Source organism: Athene noctua, chromosome 4, assembly GCF_965140245.1.
Source record: "Athene noctua chromosome 4, bAthNoc1.hap1.1, whole genome shotgun sequence".
In the NCBI taxonomy this organism is placed as follows: Eukaryota; Metazoa; Chordata; class Aves; order Strigiformes; family Strigidae; genus Athene; species Athene noctua.
In genome coordinates this window covers 48489230-48513826 of record NC_134040.1, presented here as the reverse complement: position 1 = coordinate 48513826, position 24597 = coordinate 48489230, and the positions used below count along the sequence as shown (strand labels likewise).

The 24597-nt window shown below is 35.8% G+C and overlaps 1 protein-coding gene across 39 annotated transcripts in view; it reads right to left on the bottom strand.

Annotated features, from left to right (window-relative positions):
- Nucleotides 1-24597, bottom strand: part of CAMK2D (calcium/calmodulin dependent protein kinase II delta) — a 165432-nt gene that overhangs the window by 19431 nt on the left and 121404 nt on the right. For 4 of the 39 annotated variants that reach the window (XM_074905178.1, XM_074905180.1, XM_074905184.1 and 1 more), the window contains 8 exons: nucleotides 23594-23677; nucleotides 22821-22863; nucleotides 18707-18744; nucleotides 17136-17168; nucleotides 12855-12914; nucleotides 11219-11260; nucleotides 8620-8668; nucleotides 3643-3726 (listed from right to left, as the gene is read on the bottom strand). In XM_074905178.1, coding sequence (XP_074761279.1) covers nucleotides 3643-3726; nucleotides 8620-8668; nucleotides 11219-11260; nucleotides 12855-12914; nucleotides 17136-17168; nucleotides 18707-18744; nucleotides 22821-22863; nucleotides 23594-23677 — 433 coding nt within the window. Of the gene's footprint in view, nucleotides 1-3642; nucleotides 3727-8619; nucleotides 8669-11218; nucleotides 11261-12854; nucleotides 12915-13717; nucleotides 13724-15581; nucleotides 15597-17135; nucleotides 17169-18012; nucleotides 18040-18706; nucleotides 18745-22820; nucleotides 22864-23593; nucleotides 23678-24597 lie in introns of all 39 variants that reach the window. The other 35 variants (XM_074905183.1, XM_074905181.1, XM_074905191.1 and 32 more) reach the window with 26 other exon arrangements.

Below are 24597 nucleotides of genomic sequence, written 5' to 3'. Positions count from 1 at the left end.
TACCTTAAGCACTTAGGGATGGAATGGAGATGTTTTATTCTCTGGGACTTACTTTAACTTTGTGATAATCCTTCCTCAACTAGTCTTTTCTCAACACACTACATTTACATCATCTTTTTCCTATGTCTGTGACAGCAGATTAAAACCTATCAAGTTTACCAGCTAAGAAACCAGTATTTTTCTTATTTATAATTATAATGTATACTGATAATTATAATTGCTACTTAACAACAAACAGTGAAGTCAGTTTCACACTACACTGAGCTAACACTGTAGACTATTTTGGTTCCCACCTTCTTACCACTGTGCTGTCATGAACTAGCTGTCAGGTATCGGTATTCATCCAGCTAATCTTTGAAGCCCTTCTCATTTCCCAGACACTTTTGACATAATGAAACTGCAAGTGCCTCTGACCGCCACCTCCCATCCTAAAATTTGTAGTCTGACTTCACTGTATAATTTTTTTTCTTCTAAATTCTCAAATTTTCTTTTCAAAAACACTGACTTGAATTCTCCTGTGATGTAATTTAAAAATCATAATCACTTGAGCCTTTATTGTTGCCAGCAAGCCCAGTAACTTCCACGCAGTTTATCAAAAAAGTCTCAGCAGTATTAACTTTCACTGATTTTTAAACACTGCTCACTGCTAGTGAAAACTATTAATTACTATAGCTGTTTGTAGTAGTTATCTTTTCTCTGGTGAATGCAAGTTTGCCAAATGCACACAACTCCAACACACTCTTTACAGTAACAGTGCAGAGACCTCTACAATCTGTATCACAATTCTAAAACAGATCATTAGAACTATCGCAACAAAACACTTCAAAAGGATGTTAGCACAAACACATCTTCTATCAGCCATACCAGCAGTTTTTATCCTAACAGCCCATCATGTTCCTAATGTCCTCTCAGCACTTAAGTTCTTTTTACCTGTACTTGAATTAATCCTATTCTTGATAGACAATTAACTACTTCTGGTTTTCTGAATTTTCTCAGGCCATATGACTGCTGATTCCTATTAAATGTACAGCTACGGGAAACACAGCACATCATGGCCATTTCTAAAATCATATTACACCAGAACTGCACATTTTTAAAACTAAGTTGAGGACAGGTGCGGTTACAGGGACTTTATAGTTTCTCTGGTCACTAAACTTAGTTATGTAATGAAATTAAATATTTCCATTACTGGGATGAAGTTATTTTGAAGTATCAGAATAAAAAAATACAAGCAAGTCTGGTACACATTCAAACATTGGGTTAACTTCTGCTGTTCTGCCTACTAGTGTTTTGGAAAATTATAAATTTCTGCTCTGTTGTGGTGGTTTGACCTTGGCTAAATGCCAGATACCCACCAAGTCGCTCTATCACTTCCCTCTCTTCCCCCTTCTTTCTCAACAGGGCAAAGAGGGGAAAGAAAATAAGTTAGAAAAAAAACCCCAACCCTTATGGGTAAAACAATAGCAGTTTTAATGTAAGCAAAGCAAAGAAAAGGTCCATGCATGGAAGCAGAAAGAAAACAGATTTATTCTCTACTTCTCATGAAGAGGTGCTGTCGGGCCTTCTCAGGAATCAGGGCTCCCATACACATCTGGTTGCCTCGGAGGACCAAGGGTGACCCCAGCCCCTTCCTCCTTTCTCCCAGCTTTATACTGAGCAGACGCCATGTGGTATGGAATATCCCTTTGGTCGGTTCAGGTCAGCTGTCCAGGCTGTGTCCCCTCCCAAGATCTTGCCCACACCGTCCCACTGGGAGGTAGGGTAGGGAAAGACTGTCGGGAAGAGCCTTGGTGCTGTGTAAGCACTGCTCAGCAGTAGCCACAACACCAGGGTGCTACCAACACCCTGCCAGCTCCCAGCATAAACCACAGCACCGTGAGGGCTGCTACAGGGGAAAACCAATGCCAGCTCAGCCAGACCCAGTACATCTTTAAATCATTTAAACAAAACTGAGTTGGTAGACTAACTGTCAGATGTATAGTAGCATCAAGTCTCCACCAAGTAGCTTTACCAGAATAGTTTCATGCAATAATCTTCCTGCCTCATAGCAGACGGTTGTTTAATTTGGTTGTTGTTGCATTCCTTAAACTGAATTCTACCTGCACGTTTTAATGGTATTTTTGAGTTTATTTTGTGAAACAAAGTGGCAAAGAAGTGTGCTTGTTTCTGAAGTCACAGAATGAACAAAATAAATATGAGATCATTCACTTCCTTAAAATGTCACTGTATGTACATACTATGCCATGTCTGCACCATGCTCTTTCACGGAAACAATCTACTTTTTTTCAAGATAGTGGTATTACCTGAGGTACCTCTGTTTCTCAGCTTGGTAATAAAATTAGTAACAAACATCTATGTTTAGATGTTAACAGTGGTCTCAGCACTATTAACTAACCAATGAAGCTGGAAATGTGAAGCTGCTGTCATTCAAATCTGAAAATGCTGGGTACATAATAAATTTTCTGGGGATATATAATGTGTCTGGAATAAAAGCCTTATGACATATGTTACTGATGCGTTAGCTTTGAATGTTACACAGGTCCATGTCTTTCCTATTAATTCCTCTCTTCTTTAAGGTTTTGTGCAGTTCATGCTGTTGGTATTTGTAGTTCTAGTATAATGTATTGTCATCTATATATTGACATATACTATCCTGTTGCTCCCTTGGAATGAAGCCAATCTTTCAACATCACCTGTCAACAGTCATGACCAGAGACAGCCCATCATCTCAGGGACCGATTTCTTGCTCATCTGCATTAGTTGCACCTACCAAAAATTCCACTCAAATTTAAAATAAAGTTCAGAGCAATTACACACAGCTTATGTTTCCAAGGGCCCATCTGGATCTCACCCTTACCAGTGCAAATGCCCATTCTTAGTATGAGTGTAAACACCCTAACACACACAGGATGCAGGATCAGAACCTACATTCCTCGGAAGTCATTTCCCATTTCAACTCACAAGGTCCCTCCACTCTAAAGAATTTCTGAGTTAATTTATAAACAAGAAGTGCGTATACCCAGGCCTTTTATACAAGTATACAAGCTACTAACACAATGCCTTTTTCCTCCCATATTTAAACTGCTCAGACATAGTATCCTCACTCTAAAGATGGTTTTTAGAGTTAATTGATCACTAATCATCACAGATATCCTACTAATCAAAGTATGAAACTTTTTGGTTGTCATGAATCAGTGCTGCAAGCTAACAGCTGTCACTGCAGCTTTAAGGTTGGTTTATCAATGGTGATGCCAAAGAAAGTAACTTGATGACATACACAAACATAACAGGCAATTAATCTGGAGATCCCCTATCCAGAATCCAAGCAAGAGGTGAGAGTGAAACCTATCTCTTAAGTTGAAAACTAGTGCAAAGATTACCTCTGCAAGATACAGCTTTCTGAAACACTTATCTATTTATACTGCTGTTACAACTGATGGTAATATTTTTACAATTAATAAAGCCTGGCCAAAAAATACCTAAAAAAGATACACTCCATACTTTTGTAAACCCTAAGAAAAGGTCATTCCTAGATCAAACAGATCACAGTATTGACCTTTTTTGTGCTACTGTCAGATGATGGGGAGGGAAGAGAAGGAGAGACAAAAGAGATCATCTGAACAGATGAGTCTCTCAACTTACACAGTACAGAGGAAGGAGTGGAGTGGGACAGCTCAGACTCAAGCGAATGAATCTCTGAGTTTGCATTTTTCATGGACTTGCCCGCTGAATTGATGGAAAGAAACACAACATATGAACAAACAAAGATGAAGAGGTAGAGTGTGATCAGAATCCTCAGCAGGCACTGGCAGCAGGAGCGGCCGCTGGGGCACGACAAGGGTGGTGACCAGCGAGATGAAGAAGCAATGGAAGAGGAGGAGTGGTGGGTGGAACATAACCTCTCCATGTCACCCTCCTTTGTGAGAGCTGCATGAGGGTCAAGTAGATGTGAAGGAAGAAAAAGAGAAGGCCAAAAGAAAAATAACGGTAATTTAATGACAAGCAACAAGAACTTAAAAAAAACTTTGAGCACACAAACAATGTTAATGACGTACTTTTGGGAGGCAGTGTGGGTGCCCAAGAACAACTGTAAAGGTCGCAGCCATAAATGACTCTGTTCAGATGCCAGCAGATTTATCCCTCTTTTCCAGTACTGAGATATACAGGGCTTCGAAAGAGCCTTAAAAAAAGTGGTTTTAGAAATTTGAAGGTTTTTTTTCAGAAAAGTATGTTCCAAACAGATTAGTTTAAATTGGCTTCTTTCTACTGTTAAATAAAATAAAAACAGCTGGTATAAAATGAAATAAATTAGCACAATATATGAAAATACATGCCTCCTGAATGGTTAATGTTTTGAAGCGATAGATCTTACAGGTGTATTAAGTAGCACAGATTAGCCAGAATTTACCTAATCTGTAAATGCCCTAACACTCAGCAATTTTTCCCATTGTGAATCATCATTCTTACTCGTGCTTTCATTAATTCATATCCAGGGGCAAAGAAATACCATGAGAAATCTAGATTTCCCAACCATGATAAATTCAACAACTCAACTTCATAAAAGCCTGTGTGCATTGCTGGCCAAAAATAATTACGTTATTCTACAGCATTACTGAAAACAATATACCAATCTCGTATCAAAGAGATGCTCCCAATGAGTTCCAGTCTCATCACTAAAGGAAGGAGAAATCTCACAAGCAATCCCAGGAGAGGGCATTGCCTACAGTGCAGTTTTCAGTATGTTCTTTCTCTCCACTCTTGTCCTTATATTTAGGAGGGATCACTGTCATGCAAATAAGCCCATGATCAATGGTTAATGTCAAAAATTTATGTTAGATAGGAACCTGAACTACAGCTTCAAGTAATTTCAAACTCAAATTCTAGAATTAGCTTTCTCCTTGAATTATTAAAGCTCACTATTATTTACCAAGCACTGTTTCTAGTAAAATAAATGTTCATCTTAAAAGATGTAAATGCATACATGAACAAGACAAAGTTACAGACACTAAGATTTTCAATAAATAACAAATGAAAAGTAAGCCTGATTTTACTGTCTTAAGTTAAAAACCGAAAATATTTGACATGAGAGGAGAATGCTGTATGCATTCCCTGATAGATATGAGATAAGAATCTGTTCTTAAAGACACATTTGAGATAGCTGATTGAAGACCTCTTTTTTTTAATTGCTAGGTTTCTTAATGAATTGTAACATCTGTAATATTTTTTACAGACATGCATATGCACGCACACTCTCACAGGGCACATAAAAACACAACTGTGCTGGAGATACTCTATCCCACACAGGTTCACATGATCCATACAACTTTAAAAGGGTCAAATAATAAAAAGTAAGAAAACCACTTGATGCAGAGATGAACGTTTTAAATATGTGTGGGCTGGTAGTCTGTACAAAGGAAGGAACCTTGTACTTGTTTGTGCAATCTATGCATGGTGTTAGAATACTAGGAGGAGGAGTAAAGTGCATAGATTGCACGCCTTTGCAAAGAAGGGTTGTTCTCTGCAAGGTGTGGGAAACACTGCAATACTATAAAACATATGCTAATACTACTTTTCAGTTACAGAGTGGCATCCCCATTTCCCTTCTCTTTGCAGGAAGGAGAGAACCTCTTCCCATGTTGTGCTCCATGCTGCGAAGAAAAGCAAAAAGATTTTTAAGGTCCTTTGTCACCTAAGGTGGGAAACATGCATCACCCTGAGCATACGCATAAGGACCCAGACAGTCAGTAATCCCAGAGAATTCTCTCTGCTACCTCTGAAATCCATTCGTTCCTATCAGTGTCTTATCTCCATCTGCAGCCAATTGCTGTTCCTGACAAGAGAACAGCTTCCTCACTGTTGTCCTAGAAAATCTATACCCAGATGTCAAGTTTGGTGTAGGGGGGGAAAATATCTTTCCTAAGTGCCTTGCTAAAGCATGAAGCTTGAGTTTATAATAGATGTCAGGGTTTCAGGATTGCCTATTCCCTGAATCATTCTAGAAATTAGACACTCAGGGTACTGTTAACTTTAATTTATAATAAAACAATCTGAAAAGCAGCCTCCAGTGTAAAGACTCTGAAGTGTGAGAGGAATACTAAAAAGTGAAAAACAAGCAAGATTGCAAGCAATTAATAACAGGGGGATTATACTTGGTTTTAAATAAACAGAAGATGAAATCCCTATACACTGGAATAAAATGTGCACTTTGGTGTCTGGTGAACAGGATAGTGGCACCTCCATGTGTTAGACTTGATGCTGAAGCAGCTGCATCAGTTTATGTGGTTATCGTGATCATCCCAGAGGTTACTAGTTCAAACTGTCATTCTCAGTGGGGAGAAAGCATCCCACCTTCCCACCAAAGCAGGTGAAGAGCAATAGGACACTATTCTGCCTCCTCTTCTGGAAGTGCAGTTGACATCTTTCAGCTCCTCCTTCTGCAGTCTCCCGAAAACACACAATGCAACACCCTCTCTTGAGTACAGCCTCAGCTCATCTCACTAGTTTATCCACTTTATGTCCTTTGTATCACTATTATGTAGCAAAGGGTCAGGAATCTACAAATAACAGAAAACTTCATCTGCTAAACATTTTACATCTGTCACTAAGCTATGGCAAAGAGAAGGACACAAACAGCACCTTGTCTCAGACCTGTAATTACCATAAGATTCTCTTTTCTGTTTTGGGAATAAAGTACATCATGTCCATGCAATCTGCTCTTAACTGTGATACCACAGAATCATCTAAAAGAATTAGGCACAACGTTTTCATTGTTGTTTTTCTTAGAATTGTGTTCCTGAGATATAATTCTGTGTGCTAAGCTTCAGACAGAATTTTATAAAAATCCTACTGTTATAACATCATGTTAAATCATCATCCAGAGGCCCTATAATTAAATTATCCATTTAATGAGGTTAGTTGCTAAACTACACATAATAGTTTAAAGGAAGTAACACTAAGTGTTATGAATAAAGGTAAATTACACTGTATTTTCCTCTGTATCAGCTGCAGATACCTGTAATTGTTCTCCAAGCCATTACTTGGCATTAACTCAAACAGCTATCACTATGTTGTTATTTAAAGTGAGCAGGTACTGGCTGTTAACCACCCAAGGCTTTGTTCAAGTGGAGGTGAAATGATTCACTGAAACTTTGAGAACAAAGCGCCAACATCAGTGACTTCATTAGAGCTAACTGCAGCTCATATAGTACTGTAAGTCGCAATTTATAGCTGCATTGCTACTAGCAGTGGATAAAAAGTCTTCACCGAGGGAACACCAACTATGCAGAAGTAGAGAAAATTAGTGCAGTGCAGCAGACTGCAGATATTAGCCTGTACAGCAGCTGAGCAACTCAGCCTCTCCAGAAGCAGCATAAGAGCGGCAGCAGAAACAAGATGCTGGGCTCTGCCACAGGCTTGCTCTGCTCTCCGGTGCAAGCCTGAGCTAAGCTGCCATGACGTAAATACCCAATGCATCTCATACGCAGTATAGTGTAAAATCTGCATTTTCAACACTGTGCTCCTTGGACAGCCGCTACCAGCAGACTGTGCTTTCATGCTTACACTATCAGTTCATTACTCTGGCAATACTGGTATTTTTATCAAACATGCATAGCACCTGTTCTACCAGTCAGAAACTAAGCACTAGATATTTTTGATACAATTCTAACTACTTAATGTTTGATTCCCTTCTAGATTCTAAAACAATTCCATGCTCTTCAGAGGAAAATGAAGCTCTTCAGCAGATTCAAGTCTGTGTTTCAGGAGTACAGCTTTGCTAATACTTGCTTTTAGCAGTGACTTAGGCATTATAGTACTTCCAATGTAAAGCAAACTCATTATTATGATGGTTCACTTAAGAATTCCCTTCTCCATTCTCCACATTTTATCTTTGCCATCATATCTGGCTTGTGTTTCACCTGTATGTATAACATTGTTCTTTGAGGCTGAAAACCAATCTTTTTTGTGAAGGAAAGATACACAAACCTAATACTCTTTTTTTAAACCCTTTGTTTTAAAACACAATGTTATTAAAGTAATTATGAGTAACATCACAGTATAATATTTAGAGGGCAAAAATGGAAACAAAAATTATATCTGTGAAGTTACAGAACTAATTTTATAAAAAAATCAATTTTAGTTTTTTAAAGAATAAAAGCAGATTAAAGTAAGTGTATGGACACAACAAAAGAGAAACATGAAAAAACACTGGCATCTGAACAGAATAAAAATTAAAATGGTGATATCGGGGGAAAAAAAAAAGCAAACGCAAAACACAAATGCATGCTAAAAATACATAAACTAAGTAGGAGTTACAAAGCACTGGCTTACACATTTTTAATCTACTACTGTTATTTCTGGAACTACTATCTTAGTTAATAAACGGTAACTTTATATTCTGCATTCCAAAACATCATGGCAAATGGTGTTTTGGGAAATGAAAAGTCAAAGGTAAGTCTGAAACATGTCAGAAGTTACACAGAAGAGCATAAAAGTAATTTCTTTTAAGCAAGTATTCTCTCTTGAGACTCATTATAAGTTTCTGTGTTTAATGACCTAATGAAATACATTCACACAACTCATGTTATTGCTTCTCCAAATGTTTCAAGCTTAAAATCATACCTTTCACATCCTCATCTTCAATGGTTGTATTGGAACTCTCTGTTGATTCCTGTTGAGAAGTAAATACAAGTAGAATGTATAAAACAAGCCAAGCCTTATTTGTGTGCCTTTGAAAATTACAGTTAGTTACAGATATCATGCAAAGCCTTGAAGCAGGGTGGGATGTAATTCACAAACAAATGGTCACACACTGATTAAGACATTTCCACCTGAAACTGATGTCAAACACTGCCATTGTCTACAATAGGGAACATAAATACATTTCCTGCCGTTAGTGCTTTTACTTCACAGGAATGTAAAGGAAACTTTTTTCTTTAACATCCAACTGCACAAAGTCCATCTGAAATGTTATATGAATGACCTCAGCCAAGTAGGAGAGCTTGCCATTTTAAGCTTAGTGACTATATCAACTGTGAAAAATAAGTCATTCCGTGCCAACTTTTAAATATGCAGACTTCTGCATGCTACAATTTACAACTGTTTTTCTGTTCACATGACTTATGCAATGTGTATTAAAACAACGTCTCCCAGTGATTTTAAGGATATTGGATCAGTTTCTGTCATTTTTATTCTGTTTTTGTCATAAAATTTTTTTTGAAGGAGACAGAGAATTGATAAATATACAATCATGACTTTGACAAACTAAGGTATCTTTGTAGTAGTACTCTTCAAACAAGCTGTCATGTAGAAGAATGACTGATCTATCAGACAGTTTATACTTAAGCCACCACACTGTTAAAAAAGCAAGGATACTGTATCTCAGACCTTTATGAATTACCAGAAACATGAAATATTACAGACAAATTAAACAGGACACTGTCAAATCTAATAGGTACACAGAAGTTTTTAAACTTTTTTTTTTTAAATGTGTATACTTTCTTGAAAAGTAGAATCAATATATATATATATTTTAATTCATAGCTCGATAGAAAAAAGGATTAACTGGTCTATTTTTATTTGAGACAAAACATAGGACTGGTATTGTATTTATCTCTTAAAAGGATTTTGCAATGAAATAATAAAAGGTAAATTTGACAGTGCCCTTTATTTACTGTGTCCTCACAAGGCTGAGCTGATGGAATGTTCAAAATGGTTAATGCATTACTCAAACCTTAAGAAAACAAAACATATGTGCATCCATAAATAAAACTACATGAATTAATTCACACACAAACGGAACTGAACAAGTCACCATGCTTTTCCTGAACTGGCTGGCATTAGACGTTTCACTCAACACTGAACTGACATATCATGCTCTATCACTTAAAATATTAGATAAAGTACTTATGAGTAAACACACCCACCCCCACCCCCCCAATACAAGTTGTAAACACCATGCACAAGCTAAAATGCAGATGTAGCCTGCAATACTGAAGCATCCACTCCAGTTGCCATACTACAACAATCAGTCTTTCAGATAAATTTAGGAGTAACTCTCCACATTTAGTAGTTTGCTTGTTTGCTGTGACCTTTTGGGACACTGAGTATCTTAACTGCTATGATTACATAATAAAGTCAAGTAGATGTAGTCATGCCAATATTTTATCTGGGTTTTCTGATCTTTAGTGGACTTCAGTGATAAAGATTAAACTAGTGTTCAAACACAGGCTGTTTGTTGCCTATGAGTTTAAAATTGGGGAGCTGAAAAAGTAGGAACATGAAAATAAAAGCTCTATGTTTGACAGATGCAAGGTACATAAAGGAATGGGATACACAAGCACAATACAGACCATCAGTATTTTCATGCTTGAGAAATGTCTGCATGCATTATTTTTTCACTCAGATTCAATCCTTCTCATGTGAAATAACCACAAGTAGTTAAGACTAGATAAAGGAAATGTCAATTCTTTATATCTACACTGTAAACAATGAAACTTTTGTTGAAGAGTAAATTTTTTCCAGGAAACCTAGGAACATGTGTTATATGTAAATGATGTTTCCTGGCCCTTTTCAAGTCCATGCATGAAAAAAACAAAACAAAACACAGTTTAGGAATCAGTTGCCAAATGCAAACATCACAATACACAAGAAAAAGAAAAGAGCATGAAGAAAATGTATAAAAATTAAAAGACCTCTTTGTGACTTGAAATGTTAAAATTTTTTTGAAACTGCCCAGTGATGTTATGGAAGAAAACCAAAGTCCTGTGCGAAAGACATATCACAACATGGTGTATAAGCATGCTGAGAAACAGCAGATGGGATAAACTGAAATGACATCTTTATCTAAGGTGACAACTACACATAAAACTCATCAGTATAATCTCACCACACTCTGAGAACAGCATTCTTTGTTTTTACTTAGACTGCAGCATTTTTGGCTGAAATGAGAGAGACACCACACTCCCCGAGCCTGGCTGCACAGGGTGCTGAACTCAGCCAATTGCTACGACTCCCCCATGAGCTTTGGAGGCTCAGCAATCAGCAGGACACATGAAGCAGGTGAACACAGATGAAAAGAGGCTCAAGAGACACCAGGTGTAACAAATGCGGGAATGAGATTTTCTTTGATAAATTCCTGGAATGGCCCTACTTTGTTGTGGAATAGTGGATGAAATGTGTGGTGTGGAAAAGCAAGATGGAGTTGATTCTTTCCGAATACCTTATTTCCATCAGGGTTGTGGATTACTGTAGTTTGGGGCTCCTGAGCGAGAACAAAATAAAGAGAAAAATAGTTCCCATTGGTAAATACATTCTCATTAGTGTGAGGGAGTGCAAGAAGAGCCAGCTCACAAATGCTCAACACTGACAAGAGCCAAAACAAATGTTAACTATCGCCAGAGGGTGAAACTGGATGTCTCGAATACAGATTTCCTCAACAGCAAGCCAGCAAAAAAGACCGTCTCACCTAATGCAGCAGCATGCAGAGAGAGACCTTATTCATGACCAATGTATACAGGGCTTTGAAGCTCTGGAGACCTGCAGAGGCTCTCTTTTGCACAAGGGCATACTAAATGCTTTGCACATTTCCCTGTCCGAGCCAGGGCAGACAGAAAAGCCAGAAATCACCTCTTTAAGCATGTTTGCTTGTATTAGTATTAAGTGATCAAATAAAAATACAGATGAATCAATAAGGATTAAGTATAAATTAACTACCTCTAAATACCAGCATGTTTTGGAAGACATAGATTACTAACAATTGCCGCCCTGGCAGAGCAGCATAAAAGTAAGCGAGAGATATCTCTGTTATTTTAAAGTGCAATTTCCCCAAATCCTTTTCTCTTAAAAAAGGTTAAATAATCTTTGAAATGGCAGTTATCCAGCATACTTTCAGCACGGACTATTGTGCATGGCTATGTTTGGGAACAGACTGCCATATTCTCATGCATGAAACCTGTTAACCTGTCCTTAGAAATTACTTAGAGATGTATGCCCCAGTGCCAGTTACACAAAAAAATTCAAGAAGAAAAATCTCTCCCATTGTGTGTGAATTATCCACATTTTCAAAGCTATATACGCAGGCATACGGGAAACAATATCTCACAAAATTAGGTACTTAGGCACTGGCATTCATATTTGTGAGCCCTGTGATAGATGTATGCTTAAGAAAGAGGAGCTACTAATAAAAGCAAGACTGCAACAGAAACATTTGTGAAGAGCACTCCAATTAGTAACATGTTCCTAACAGAGTTTATTAATGAGTAATTTCTCCTACAGATTTAAATGTAAGAAAAGCAAGCAAAAATGTTTAGCACTAGATGCCTCTTGATCCCAGTGAAGACTTGCAAAGTCCTGCTGAGTTTAGGAAATATGGAATGAAAATCTGAATAAGGTCTATTTTATGGTAAAGCCTAGCAATAATCCTGTTAGCTCTCCTTGATAGCAATACTTATACTAAGACAAAGCAGAGATAATAATTGCTTGCTTTTTTTTTTCTTCTTTCTTTTTTGTGTAAAAGGTTAGCGTTAAAAAGATGGAAACAGTCATCAGGCAAAGAGCTAAGAGAACATAAAGCACATTCTACTCACTTTCTGGCACAGCATGCAAAAACTTCAACTACAGTTACAAATGCTATTACTCTACCGCATCCAGCTTCCATGTAATATTTTCTATTAATAAACACGCTCTAATGGACTTCCTCACAAAAAAAAAAGTATAATTCAAACAAAAAGTTTTTTCCAAAACCTGTTTTTAGAAAGCAAACAGAGTAAATGCATGAAAAAGCAAAAAAGAAAGAAGAACAAACAGAAGACAGTCAAAACTTCAAGATAGCATGAGAAGGAAGATTCCAGGTATACCAGCGCTGGGGTAGGAATATTTTCCTTGGGGCTGGTTACCACGTTCGTTTTGTTGTTTATCTGTAGGTATGCAGAAAATAGAAACAGACAGGCCTTAGAACTCATGGTAGGCACCGTATCTATATCTCTCTGTGCAGAACTTCTATATACAGATATAGGTATCTATATATAGATATAGATATGGAAATAAAGAATCACAGAAAGATGAACTTATGAACTGGAAACAACACTAACAATAGATCCAATAGCTAGCTGCAGCTCCTCCACCAAACATGCTAGCTGTGGGTTTTCAGATGCACTATACGAAAGGTCTATATAAGGTATAGATGACTTCAGCTGTGACACTTAAAAGAACAGAGCGCCTTTAAGTAGCAGCTAATCACATAGAAGAAGAATAAAGAATTAATATGGGTTTGAAGGAAGTTCTAAATAGCCATTGCAATTTCTTGACATGCCACAGTATTAAATAATTGCACCCAGTTGTTCTTTATTTCTAATTACGTATCACTACCATAAATAATATTTGATTATCTGTAGCTCTCCAGAAATCTACAGATTTATTCTTCTGGCTTCTGGGAACAGATCTGAGTAAATACAACTGATGCTAGAAAGAGACTGGTGCCCTTTTAGCTTTTTTGGTGTTATTTTAGACAAAAATAATTGGCAATTGGGATTTTTTGCAGTCTCATAAATCCTGCAGTAACTGTGTATCAGCCTTTCAATTTTGGTACTATAACCTGGAAGTGTAAGGTTTCACACTATAGTATCTATAGTTTTACTCCACAGAACTGCATATATCTGCTTAACATTACACGTAGATCACTGTGTTAATTCTTTAGTACAGTACAACACCTTTACAAGACTTTTGGCTTTTGTTCATACAAAATTTTAATTCAAATTTAACTGTTTAGCAATAAGTTTAAAGGTATCTGATTCTTTAAATCCATTTTTAAGATTCAGCTTTCATAAATACCGTGGTATGAAAAGAACAGAAATACTAAAAATAATGTACCGAGCCACTTTTTACATGCACTAAGAAGCAATATTAAAGTATTGTAAAACTAGTTTGAAATATGTCATTTTTTTCTTTAACAATAATTAAGAAAAAAATATTACGTACATTTTGGTCATGTCTGATTTTAACAAGAGCAGTCCAAAGCGGCATGCAGAACTGGGTGTATAGATACATATTGTCTGGAAAGACTTTGATCCAAAAAAAAATAGTTCTACTGAATTTCTAGACACAGTACTTAACAAATGTGCAAAGCAAAGGAAAACAGTCAAAAATATTTTTGTTAATGGATTTTTGTAAAAATGTAATGAACTTCTTCATTTAAAGAAACAAACTCTAGCAGTCTTGAGGTCAAACTATGGTATTTTTTCTTCTAAAGTCTTTCTAAATCAATTAAAAAATGGTGATATGTTAAGTAACATGTATGAAAAGGCATAAAGACAAAGTCTTAAAATAGTGAACTAAACTGAGCTGTGTATGAAACACCTGACTTCTGATTTAAACTTCCCGATGACTCTGTAATATCAGATGAAGTGTTCAGCTTTTCAGAGCAGGCTAACATTGAAGTTCTGTCTGTGCCAAAGGCTTTGCTAAAGTTGAGCCTTCAGAAGTTAGTGCTACTGAGGGAATTCACTGAATTCCCTGTCCTCAGCAGTTTTTGATGATTGTTTTACTTCAGTACAGGTGTGGCAGCTGACTTGTTGATTGCAGGAGTTAAGCCTGCAGCTGAACTGAATCTTACACAGAATATGTCTAGATTATGAAAATGTCATCTGGATTTGCATTAATTAATTACAGACTGCAAATTTCCTTATTGTAACTAATATTTAGCTGGTTTTGAAGAATATAAAGCAGCCTTGTTAGTTAATGTCAGGGAACATCATTTCATAAATGTTATTTAGTAATATTTGTGATAGGAACCATTCTCCCATAGAGACTAAAAATAATTTTATTTAATTTAAAATCAAAGTTCACAGTGTTCTATCGCAGGAGAATGAGAAACAGTTAGTTTTTTTAACAATGGTCTTTCTACAGAAATTGTTATTAAGAGAAAATATGAGTCATTACTGAGTCCCAAGTACTTGATTTATGCCTTAACCTGGCCTAGTTATCATCAAATAAATTTCATTTATCTATTCACAATTACATCCATAAGTTGCAGGGGTGTCTGAACTCAAGACAGAGAGAGAATAAAAACCTTTCTTCATAAAGTCATTCCTGGGGAGACGTAAGTATTAGCAAGTATTTTATATATCAACTGACCTGCTTCGTTATTTATGGGATTGTGAGATGGGCAAAACCTGATCCCCTTACTCAGGAAAAACCTTTTAAAAAACCCCATCCACTTCAGCAAATGAAAGTTCTACAGGAGGATAGTAGAACAGTGAGAACACGCACAATGCTGCTTGATGGCATACTAAATCTTCCAAAACAAGAGAAAAATCATATATCAAGTTGTATAACTACAAGTTTGTATTTTTATGACAGTGTAGTCATCGAGACACTACAAATGAAAAGGCCCTAAGACAGATAGACATAAAGCAAAAACATGCGGAAAGAATTGAAGATTTCACCAGATTTCATACAGTCCTATTCAGTAGTAGCGTAATACAAAAAGTAAAGTCATAAGCCAAACAAATGCTGCTGTTGAGTATATAACGCAAACAGGTTAATCAAATTTAAATTCCAATTTTGCCTCAGTAAGGAGAGCAGGCTTGTGTCCATACTCCCTTGGTGAAAGTCCTATAAAAATAAACAATATCTATTACAGCTACTGCTGAAAACTGCAGGAAATATATTCAAAACTTAGTAAGAGACTGAGAATACAACATTCATTAGTAAAAGCAGAAAGAGATTATGTAATTCAAAATACTGTTGGTAAAACCCTTTGAAACTTGAGAGAAAACAGCAATAAGCCTGTATACTTTCTCTCTTACAGAACATGTGCTTTTATTAATATATGAAGACACATGGTGTATTTTGCATATATTTTTAACAGCAAAGGGAAATGATTCCAAAAGGAGTAAACCAGTTTCATATGAAACAGTTATTCTAAAGTTGTGCTTAAGTGGTGACCTTCTATTTGTTGCGAAGAAGGAAAACTTTAATACTAATGCATCGCTTGTCAAAAGCCACTCTCTTAGGTCTGACAGTAGTGCAGGACAGACACACACAAACACTCCAACCAGCTGGGCTGTAGAATCATTATTGGCCGTTTTTCAATATATTATAAAAAGTATTTTAAGAAACAAAGTCTGTATCTTGGGACTTAATCTTTCACATAGTACTTCCATAACAGAAAGTTAAAGCACACGTCATATTTGGGATACTAGAATTATCCCCCCGTACCTTGCTGGTGACCCTCATTTGGACACTGCTACCACTGATCCTCTGTCACTGAAATTCCATGCTCACCCAAAGAACTATTTACCTATATAACTACGTCTGCTCAGACCTGACCAGCAACTTTGTTGCTCAAGGAGAGTTGTACTTTCCAGTGAAAGGTGTGGATGATGGATATTTGCCTTCTCTCTACTGGCAGCAGCAGCAGAAGCTGGCTGGGACATCATAGTTGATCATCATGAACATCTCAAAAGTCAGATTCAAAATCATAATAAAACAGGAATTGAGTAAGTCACTGTGTGCGATCACAGAGGCCAAGTGAACGTAAGACTGTAGAGTAGGTCAAGGAGGAAGAAAAGGTATTGAGCCTGAGTGTCAGTTGGGACATCTTATGACAAAGCCCTGAGCTGCGCAGGAAGTTAGCTGTGAAACTCTAGTATGGAAAGACTGTGAAACTGTTGGGGTTTTTTTATAAATCCTGAGCATTTAGCATGGCATCTTGGTCCGCAATGGCTCAACTAAAACAATACTATTACACTGTGCAACATGTTTTGTGTTACCTTTTATGATATTAACACGATTAGCTTTTAAAATAATGAGGTTTTAAAAATTAATAGAAGGCCGTTATAAGATTACTATTTTGTTACTATTTTTATTTACTAAGGACAACTTCATTGGCCAATGTTACATCTACTTTTTTGTTTTCATATGTCCCCAGGTTAAAAAAACCAAAAAACTTTCTTGAAAGAACTGCAGAACAATTCACTGTGGATGGCATATAGCAACTGCAGGCTTAAAATTCACAAGGTTGTACTTTAAAGTCTTGCAGCTTCTCACGTTGTGGTAACAAAACTAAACGCAACTGTTTGATTTCTAAGTGTGAACGTTTCACAGGAGGAAAAAAATCTGTCGATAAAGATCCTCACCATCATCTGAACACTCGAACTGGACTTCCTTTTCTGAATTGACCAGTCAGAGAGAAAGGAAAAGAAGAAAATGTGACTGGTTGGATTTGAAGTATCAATGCATGGAGTACAGTATATTTCTGTTTTGGCTTTTTTTTTTTTTTCTTTTAAGAAAAAGACAGCTTAAGCTGTAGGAAGGGGTGGAAAAATGCTACGGAATATATAGTATCTCAATTACAGAAATGACAAAAATAACTTCCCCAGATGTAAATTTACTCCTTTTGCTCCACATGACCATGCACACAGCAGACACATAAAATATGTTGAAAATCAAGTATCCAATCCCAACAAGTGTAATTTAGGCAAAATTTTGGCAACAATTGTTTCCAATATTATAATAAAAATTGAGATATAACAAATACCATTGTAGACCTGTAGGAGGAATGATATTTAAAAGGAAAAGTTGGTCAGATAGAGTACATAAAATTTATATATTCCACAAATAAATATGTTAAGGGTTTTCCACAGGAATGATCATATAGTGCTGAATATGTGCTTCTCCATGTAACTAGGATATCTACTAGGTAGTGAGAAGCATTGAAATCACAGTGTACTCACTTCATTTTAAGTCAGTTACGATTTTTTTTGATAGGAAAAGTGTGCCTATGTGGGAGAACAGGAACAAAGATACTATGAATCTGGTATTTCAGTATACAATGTTTAGTTAAACTAAAAAGTTAAGATTAAATAGAAAATTAAAATTCAGGTCAAAGACATACTTCTGAGTAAATGCACAGAGTACAGAAGAATATCTTTTGAATCATATAATGAAAGCTTGAGGCATTAATTTTAGTCTTCAGGAGTCCCCTGAGAAAAGAAATAAAGTATTTTTCATTGCTAAGTGATTTTTTTTTTTTTTTTCTGGCTGTTTTTCAAAGTATTTATCCAGAACATTCATTTTTGAAGCATCTCTCCTCCTGCAGGATCTGGTGACATGAGAATAGGAACTCTAAATCATGTATGAAAGCTGCCAAAATGTTCCCTTCTTAGCAAGGTCTATTAGTCAGGATGAGCTGATTTGTTGAGATAGTAAACCCCTCAAGTTCTGCCAGATATAGCAAGTACATCTGGCAGAATACACCTCATGTGGAGCCAAGCCTACCAGTAAACTTTTGGTCTTCCATGAAATCTAATGAAAAGTCAAGGGGAAAGACAGAGGCAATAGAGCTGCAGATAACACTGACACCTAGAAAGCTAACATGCCCACCACCAAACCATTATTTATAGTTATAACCTAATTAATAACATTGAGTCATTAATCACACAATAATCCTTCATTAAAATAGCAAGAAAAGCATTTTTTCCAGTAGTTTTCTATCTTTCCCTTATTAAAATGCTTGTTTTTCAAATAGTTCTTTTATTTCATTTTTAAGTTTCACCTACTAACTTTAATCACTTCAAATATACAGTAAGAAGTACTTATTAACGATTCATATAATGGAACAAAATAACAATAATCAATTCTAAAAACTGGCAGAAACTACAGATAGGTGGCGACTAATAAAATATATTTTAAAGCACATTTAACCTACCTTAACTCCATCCGGCTTTTTCAGTAAACTCTTGGCTGCTGTAAAACGAGACAAATAATTTCAGTGTCAGGTCGTTACCACTGAGGTCAACCAGCTGGGCAGCAAACCCCCATTGCCTCCCAGCTGCTGATAAGTTTACAGCTTTTATTTCCTCCTTTTCTTGCTCTGAGTATAGGGAACAAAATATTTAAGTAACTACAAATACTTAAGATTATCATACATCTCTTTTTCCATTGATTAAAGCTATAAGGATAACTGTACTTACACAAGGAGAGACCTCCTTGGGCACCATAGAGGAAATGGAAGCAGGATGAGTGTAAGAGAAGCACCTTTGGATACAATAATTTTTTCAACTGCAATATGTTTACAATTATTGATGGGGATAGTTTGATATGACTACAAAAAAGTACTGTTCTGATGGCAGGGACTTTGACCAGGTGTTTGTAGAGACCACTGGTATCTTAATGATGTTATTAATATAACTGACATAAAAGTAACCAATACCAAATCAGCGAGGTACCTAAAGAGCTTAGCGTGGTACAATACTATCTATTCCACCTAATGAAAAGTAAACCGGGTTTTAAAAAAACACCTCTGGGAAATGGTTCTTTGGGGTTTTCCCACCGTGACAGCATCAGTCACCTTGCATGAAAAGAGAGGAAAGTTGCAAATAAGAAAGGAAGAACAATCTGCTAGCAAAGTGCTGTTTTGGAGGAGTGCTTCCTAGGAGTTAATAATAACAAATGGTAGGCTTTGCTTCATCTTCTAATAAAACCTGATATTTTCTGAATCCTATTGCACACTGATGAAATTTCTTCAAAGCGGTGGGGACTGTTGGGTAGAATTTCACTTATAATGTTATCCATGTGTTAGGCTTTAAATTCCAACACTTAAAACTGGCACCAAGAACAGGGCCAAATCATTCCAAATTACTAAATTTGGAGAGCTATTGTGCAAACAAGCACATGGCAGCTCTGAACCTGAAAACATTTACAGCAGAAATACATGCTGGGTGACCTACCAAATTCAAATGAACTATTCACTAAAGCGTAAATGCTGCATGACTCACTGCCAAAGACTTGAAGAATAAATAATAAATTACAAAACAGGCCTGGTGTGTTTTGTTTTTATTGTTGCTTACGACCCAATCGTATTGGAAAGCGTATCACGGCTTAGGTTGTAAGAAAGTGTTGTTCTATATACACTGTTTTGCTTAGAACTAGAAAGCCTTTTTTAAAGGGTAATGCTGCAGCTAGCAATCTGGAATAATCAAAGGGAGACATTCCTGACATGGAGTTCCCATTAATACTGGCATCCTTCTCTTTAAAATGAGGAAACAAAAAACATCTACTGGACCTTGCAAGCCTAAGGCTGCTTAAACCAGCTGAAGATATTTGAGTTACTGAGTATGTGGTTTAAACCTGAAGCTAATTTTTGTACTTGGGGGTTTGTTCTCTCGCTACATCTGCATTAAGTGCTCATTTAGCTCTGGTTCAGAGTACAGAAAATGTAAGATCACCTCAGAAACTGAAATACAGAAGTAACTAATGTCTATTATTATGTTGTTTACATTAAAAAAAACCCTGGAAAGTGAAACCAGGTTAATGTTTATAATTTCATTAGTATATCAGCCCTCCAAATGCAGTTTATTAATTATGGACAGCAGCCAACACTACCATTAAAATTCTCATAAGGCCCATGATTTATAACAAAAATGAACAAAAATAAATTTTCCTGTATTATGCAACAGGACCACTGCTTGTATTTATTTAAAGAAACATGTAAATTAATAGTGAAAATAAATTTGTTTACATAGATTTTTGAGATAGTATATATCCTGTTGCAATCTGTGCTAACTGGACAAAATGCAACATGGCCTTTGATTTTACAGTACCACAAATATTGTGGGCACTCCGTTAACTTCAGAAATTCACTTAGGGAAAGCAAATGGGAGGAGCTATTTCTAAAACTTGAGGCCAAAAAAACCCAGAAGTTCATTGCTTTTGAAGTCTGTTTTATACTGTTAGCCATTAAAAAATATGGGAAAACATAAATTAATTCTTATAGGCTGCTGTTCATAGCAAACTAGGTTCTTTTGCTAAATTTGTGCATAAAACTTCTGAGTTCTTTAATGCTTAACAAACATTACATGTTATATGTAAACAATTAAATGAAAACCAGTAAAAAATGAGGGCACCAAAAGCAGTAACTGCAAGTATTGTGTTTATGGCATTGGCAGCGTGTCCTTCAAAATGTGCCTAGTATGGATTATTATGCAGTATTTTATGTTACAGGATATATTCCATATCAACTGCCTTTGTTAGTTTTGGCTTGGAATGTATTTTTAATAATATTTTGATGCATCTTTCTTTAAGCACAGATACTGCATATAAATCAAGTATTTAAAAAATTTGCAGTAGCAAAGCAATTAGCATATTCTAAATTAAGCCCACAATGAAAGATTTCTTGCAACTACAAGCAATAGCTATAAATAAAACCTAAGGCAGCGCTAATAGGCCAGAAAGCAGACTGAAAAGAAATGGTGTTGTGACAACATGTAGAAATTAAAGTGATTTAGGACAAACAGCAATTTTGATTTAGAAGAGAAAAAAGATGTTCCTTTCACGTGCTGAGGGTCTTACCTCACAAGAAATATACATTCCACATAAAAGGAAGAAAGAAAAAGGAAAATAAAACACTTTTATAACCACATCGTTATGGACAAATGACCTTCAAAAGCATGCTTTGCAATGAAATACAATGAATAAACAACTTGAAAAAATAAATGTAATCAGTGAAAAATATGGGTCATTATGGTGTAAAACAGAGATAATAGGTGAAAAAAAATCCAAAACAAAGCCAAAAACCCCCTGTTTGCTTTTCATGCCAAAATACTGTTTTAAAATTCAGCTTTTTTTGGTTTATGAAAGTTGAAATTGACCCTTACACATATATACAGTGATAGTTATGAAAAGTGATGAGAAATGATGTATTTGTTTGATATTTAATAATAATTCATTTTTACAAGATACACAGCCTACAGCATTCCCACCTTTAAAAAGAATTGGCATATACTGGCAATTCATTAAGCATTAACCCAATGTAATTTACATAAATGTTGTCTTCTGTGTTACAGGTGTGTACTAAATATAGGAACTTAACTAAGACCAAAATTGTATTTCAAGTACTATGCAAATCGAACAAGTTGTTCTTGCATTCATAATTACGTAATTTATTTTGGATGATTCAGTGCTTATTATTATTCAAAACATGCCCAAAGCACTATCATGTTTTTATACGTACACTGATTTATGCTACACTTCAACAGTTACATCATAGAATAGGAGCATATGTAAAATTACTGATTTTTAAATTTGGCATTCTTTTTCACTATTAACTTGAAATCTCAAATGGCAAAATGAACAATTCAGCATGGTATCAAAATTTTGGCAATATTACTATTAAGGACAATTCTAACTCTCCTAACAGCAAGCTTATTTTAGCTTTTGCTGTTAAAATATGTTTAGTATAAAGATCTAAATCTCTGGGGGTATCACTACAAAAGTATTTCATAAAGAGGAAACATCTCTTGTGATATCAAGCTAGGCATTAGAAGACAAGAAAAGAAGGACCGATTTTACTGCATTTCTTACTCCTTAGCAAAGCGATAAAGAATGAACATGTTTTGATTTTGTTTTTTTAAAATACAGGATGCCACAGAATCCTGGAATGACATTTCAGGTATGTAAAAAAAAAGTAAATTTTTAGATGTTGTTTGGTGATACTTATGCATGTGGAACTATATGCATTATTTTCAATTTTCCTCCACCAAAACAGACAGGAAAACACTGTCTGTCTTCTGACAGATAACACTAAAAAAAGTGAACTCACATGCTACTGAAAAATTAGACTAACTGTCATCTACAGAGGATTCTATCTGGCCCAGATAGCTTAAACTCTTTTGGTTCTGCAAAGGAAACAATTTAAGAGATACCATATTCAGATGCTCCTGAATAACAAAGATCTTTCTATACTAATGAATCCTAATTAGATCTTAGTCATCACAAACATCAAAACATAAAGACTATATTAATCTGGAGCTCAATGAACGTACCTGAGAAATTTCTGGTAGCCAGCATAGTTGTCAAAATGGCCCCCTGTGTACACATACATTTTCTCAAATTAGCATCACACTTATATAAAACTCTGAATGTGAACATGACACAACGAAAAGGGAAACACGCATAAATTACATCAATTACTATATTAACTCTGAAAGAATGGATTGTCTGTGCATTACCTATAATATGTGATGCCATGAGCATGTAAACTCTAATTTAATCTTAATTACACACCTATCAGCAATCCTGATAATCTCGATTATTTACCAATTGTTGGTATGTAATGCACAAACCACGAGTACTCACAGGCACAGTAACTACCAGCAAAATACATAGCTGAATATTAAACAGACTCTACTCATGTGCTTAGATTCTTTTTTAGGTAGGAAGAAGAGTTTGTTTGTAATATGCTAATTAGAAAAGTTCAGATCCGCAAAGTTATCCTGTCTGGTCCAGAGAAAACAAAGGATAACTGAAATGAATAACTTTAAGGACTTTTCTTCAACAAAATAATTTTAATATGTATAAATGAAGATGATTGTTATTATTTTGAATCCAACAAAACTATGCCACATTCCACTCACTTTCATTAAAAGTTTAAGATCCTAATGCCAAAAGCTGATTATCTATCAAACAGTTCATTAAAGCATAATATTCAAGAAAAGATTTGCTTAGGGATCATTTGTTTTACATGTGGAACACAAGCCAACATTCTTTTATCTTTCCAAAATTAACTGCTCATCCTTGCTGAAGATTTCATTCTTACCTTTAGTTTTCTTCTTGCATTGAATTTCTTCAAGCAATCTACAGTCTCTTGTCTGTGCATCATAGAGGCAACAGTAGAACGTTGCTAAGACAAGAAGAAAAGAATAATTTTAACGCAACCAGCCATATGTCTAGCGTTTGTTTTACTCTCCAACATACGTATTACAATCCACACAGTCCAAAACTTGTGCCTTTCATTTCTACCCTGTCTGATTATCCCTTTGTGAAGGTTTCTACACACCTGGGAAATTTCCGAATGGACAAAACCAAAGTCTCATTTTACTCAGCCTTTTCCATGCATAAAGTCCTCTTGAAAGAAAGAGGCACTAATTAAAAGACAATATCTTAGAACCTGGGTTATGCAGCATAAATATAGTCAAAGTAATATACTGAATTATGATTTTGGAAAATATGTTTTAAAATGGGAAGGAAACTTTTCTTTAGCATTAATGATATTAGGTGAGGTACAGCAGCAGGAAATATTTCAGAAAAAATTCAGCAGTACCTGCATTTTCCCTGTAACTCAACTTTATTTTCATCACAATTTTAAAGGCAAGATAATGCGGCCTACGGGAATGAATAGAGTTGGGAGCCAGCTATATGCCTCACTGTGACTGTCAAAGTATCAGCCCAGACAACCTGCAAAGTCGAAGTGTAGAATGTCCTGAGAAATCAAAAGTAGTCTCTGATCCAAGTAACAGGCAGCCTCTGCTACCTGTAAATTGACTTTTAAAAAGTCTTGATTTCCTGTCTTTACATTTCATACTTATTATCATACTGGTTATAGGGAAAGAAGATGTAAAGCATTATCTAACTCCAAGTTACCTTCCTGTACATGTTTTTCTCCAAGAATTTAAAATAATGCTCTCATTTGGCAGTGAACTTCTGCACCACAAAGTCAAGGCAAAGGAGTTCATTTCTGCAAAAATCTAATCCCAGGCTGAGACCTCAATATAGGACAGTATTGACTGTGTAATTACGATTTTACACTCCCTTAGTTACATA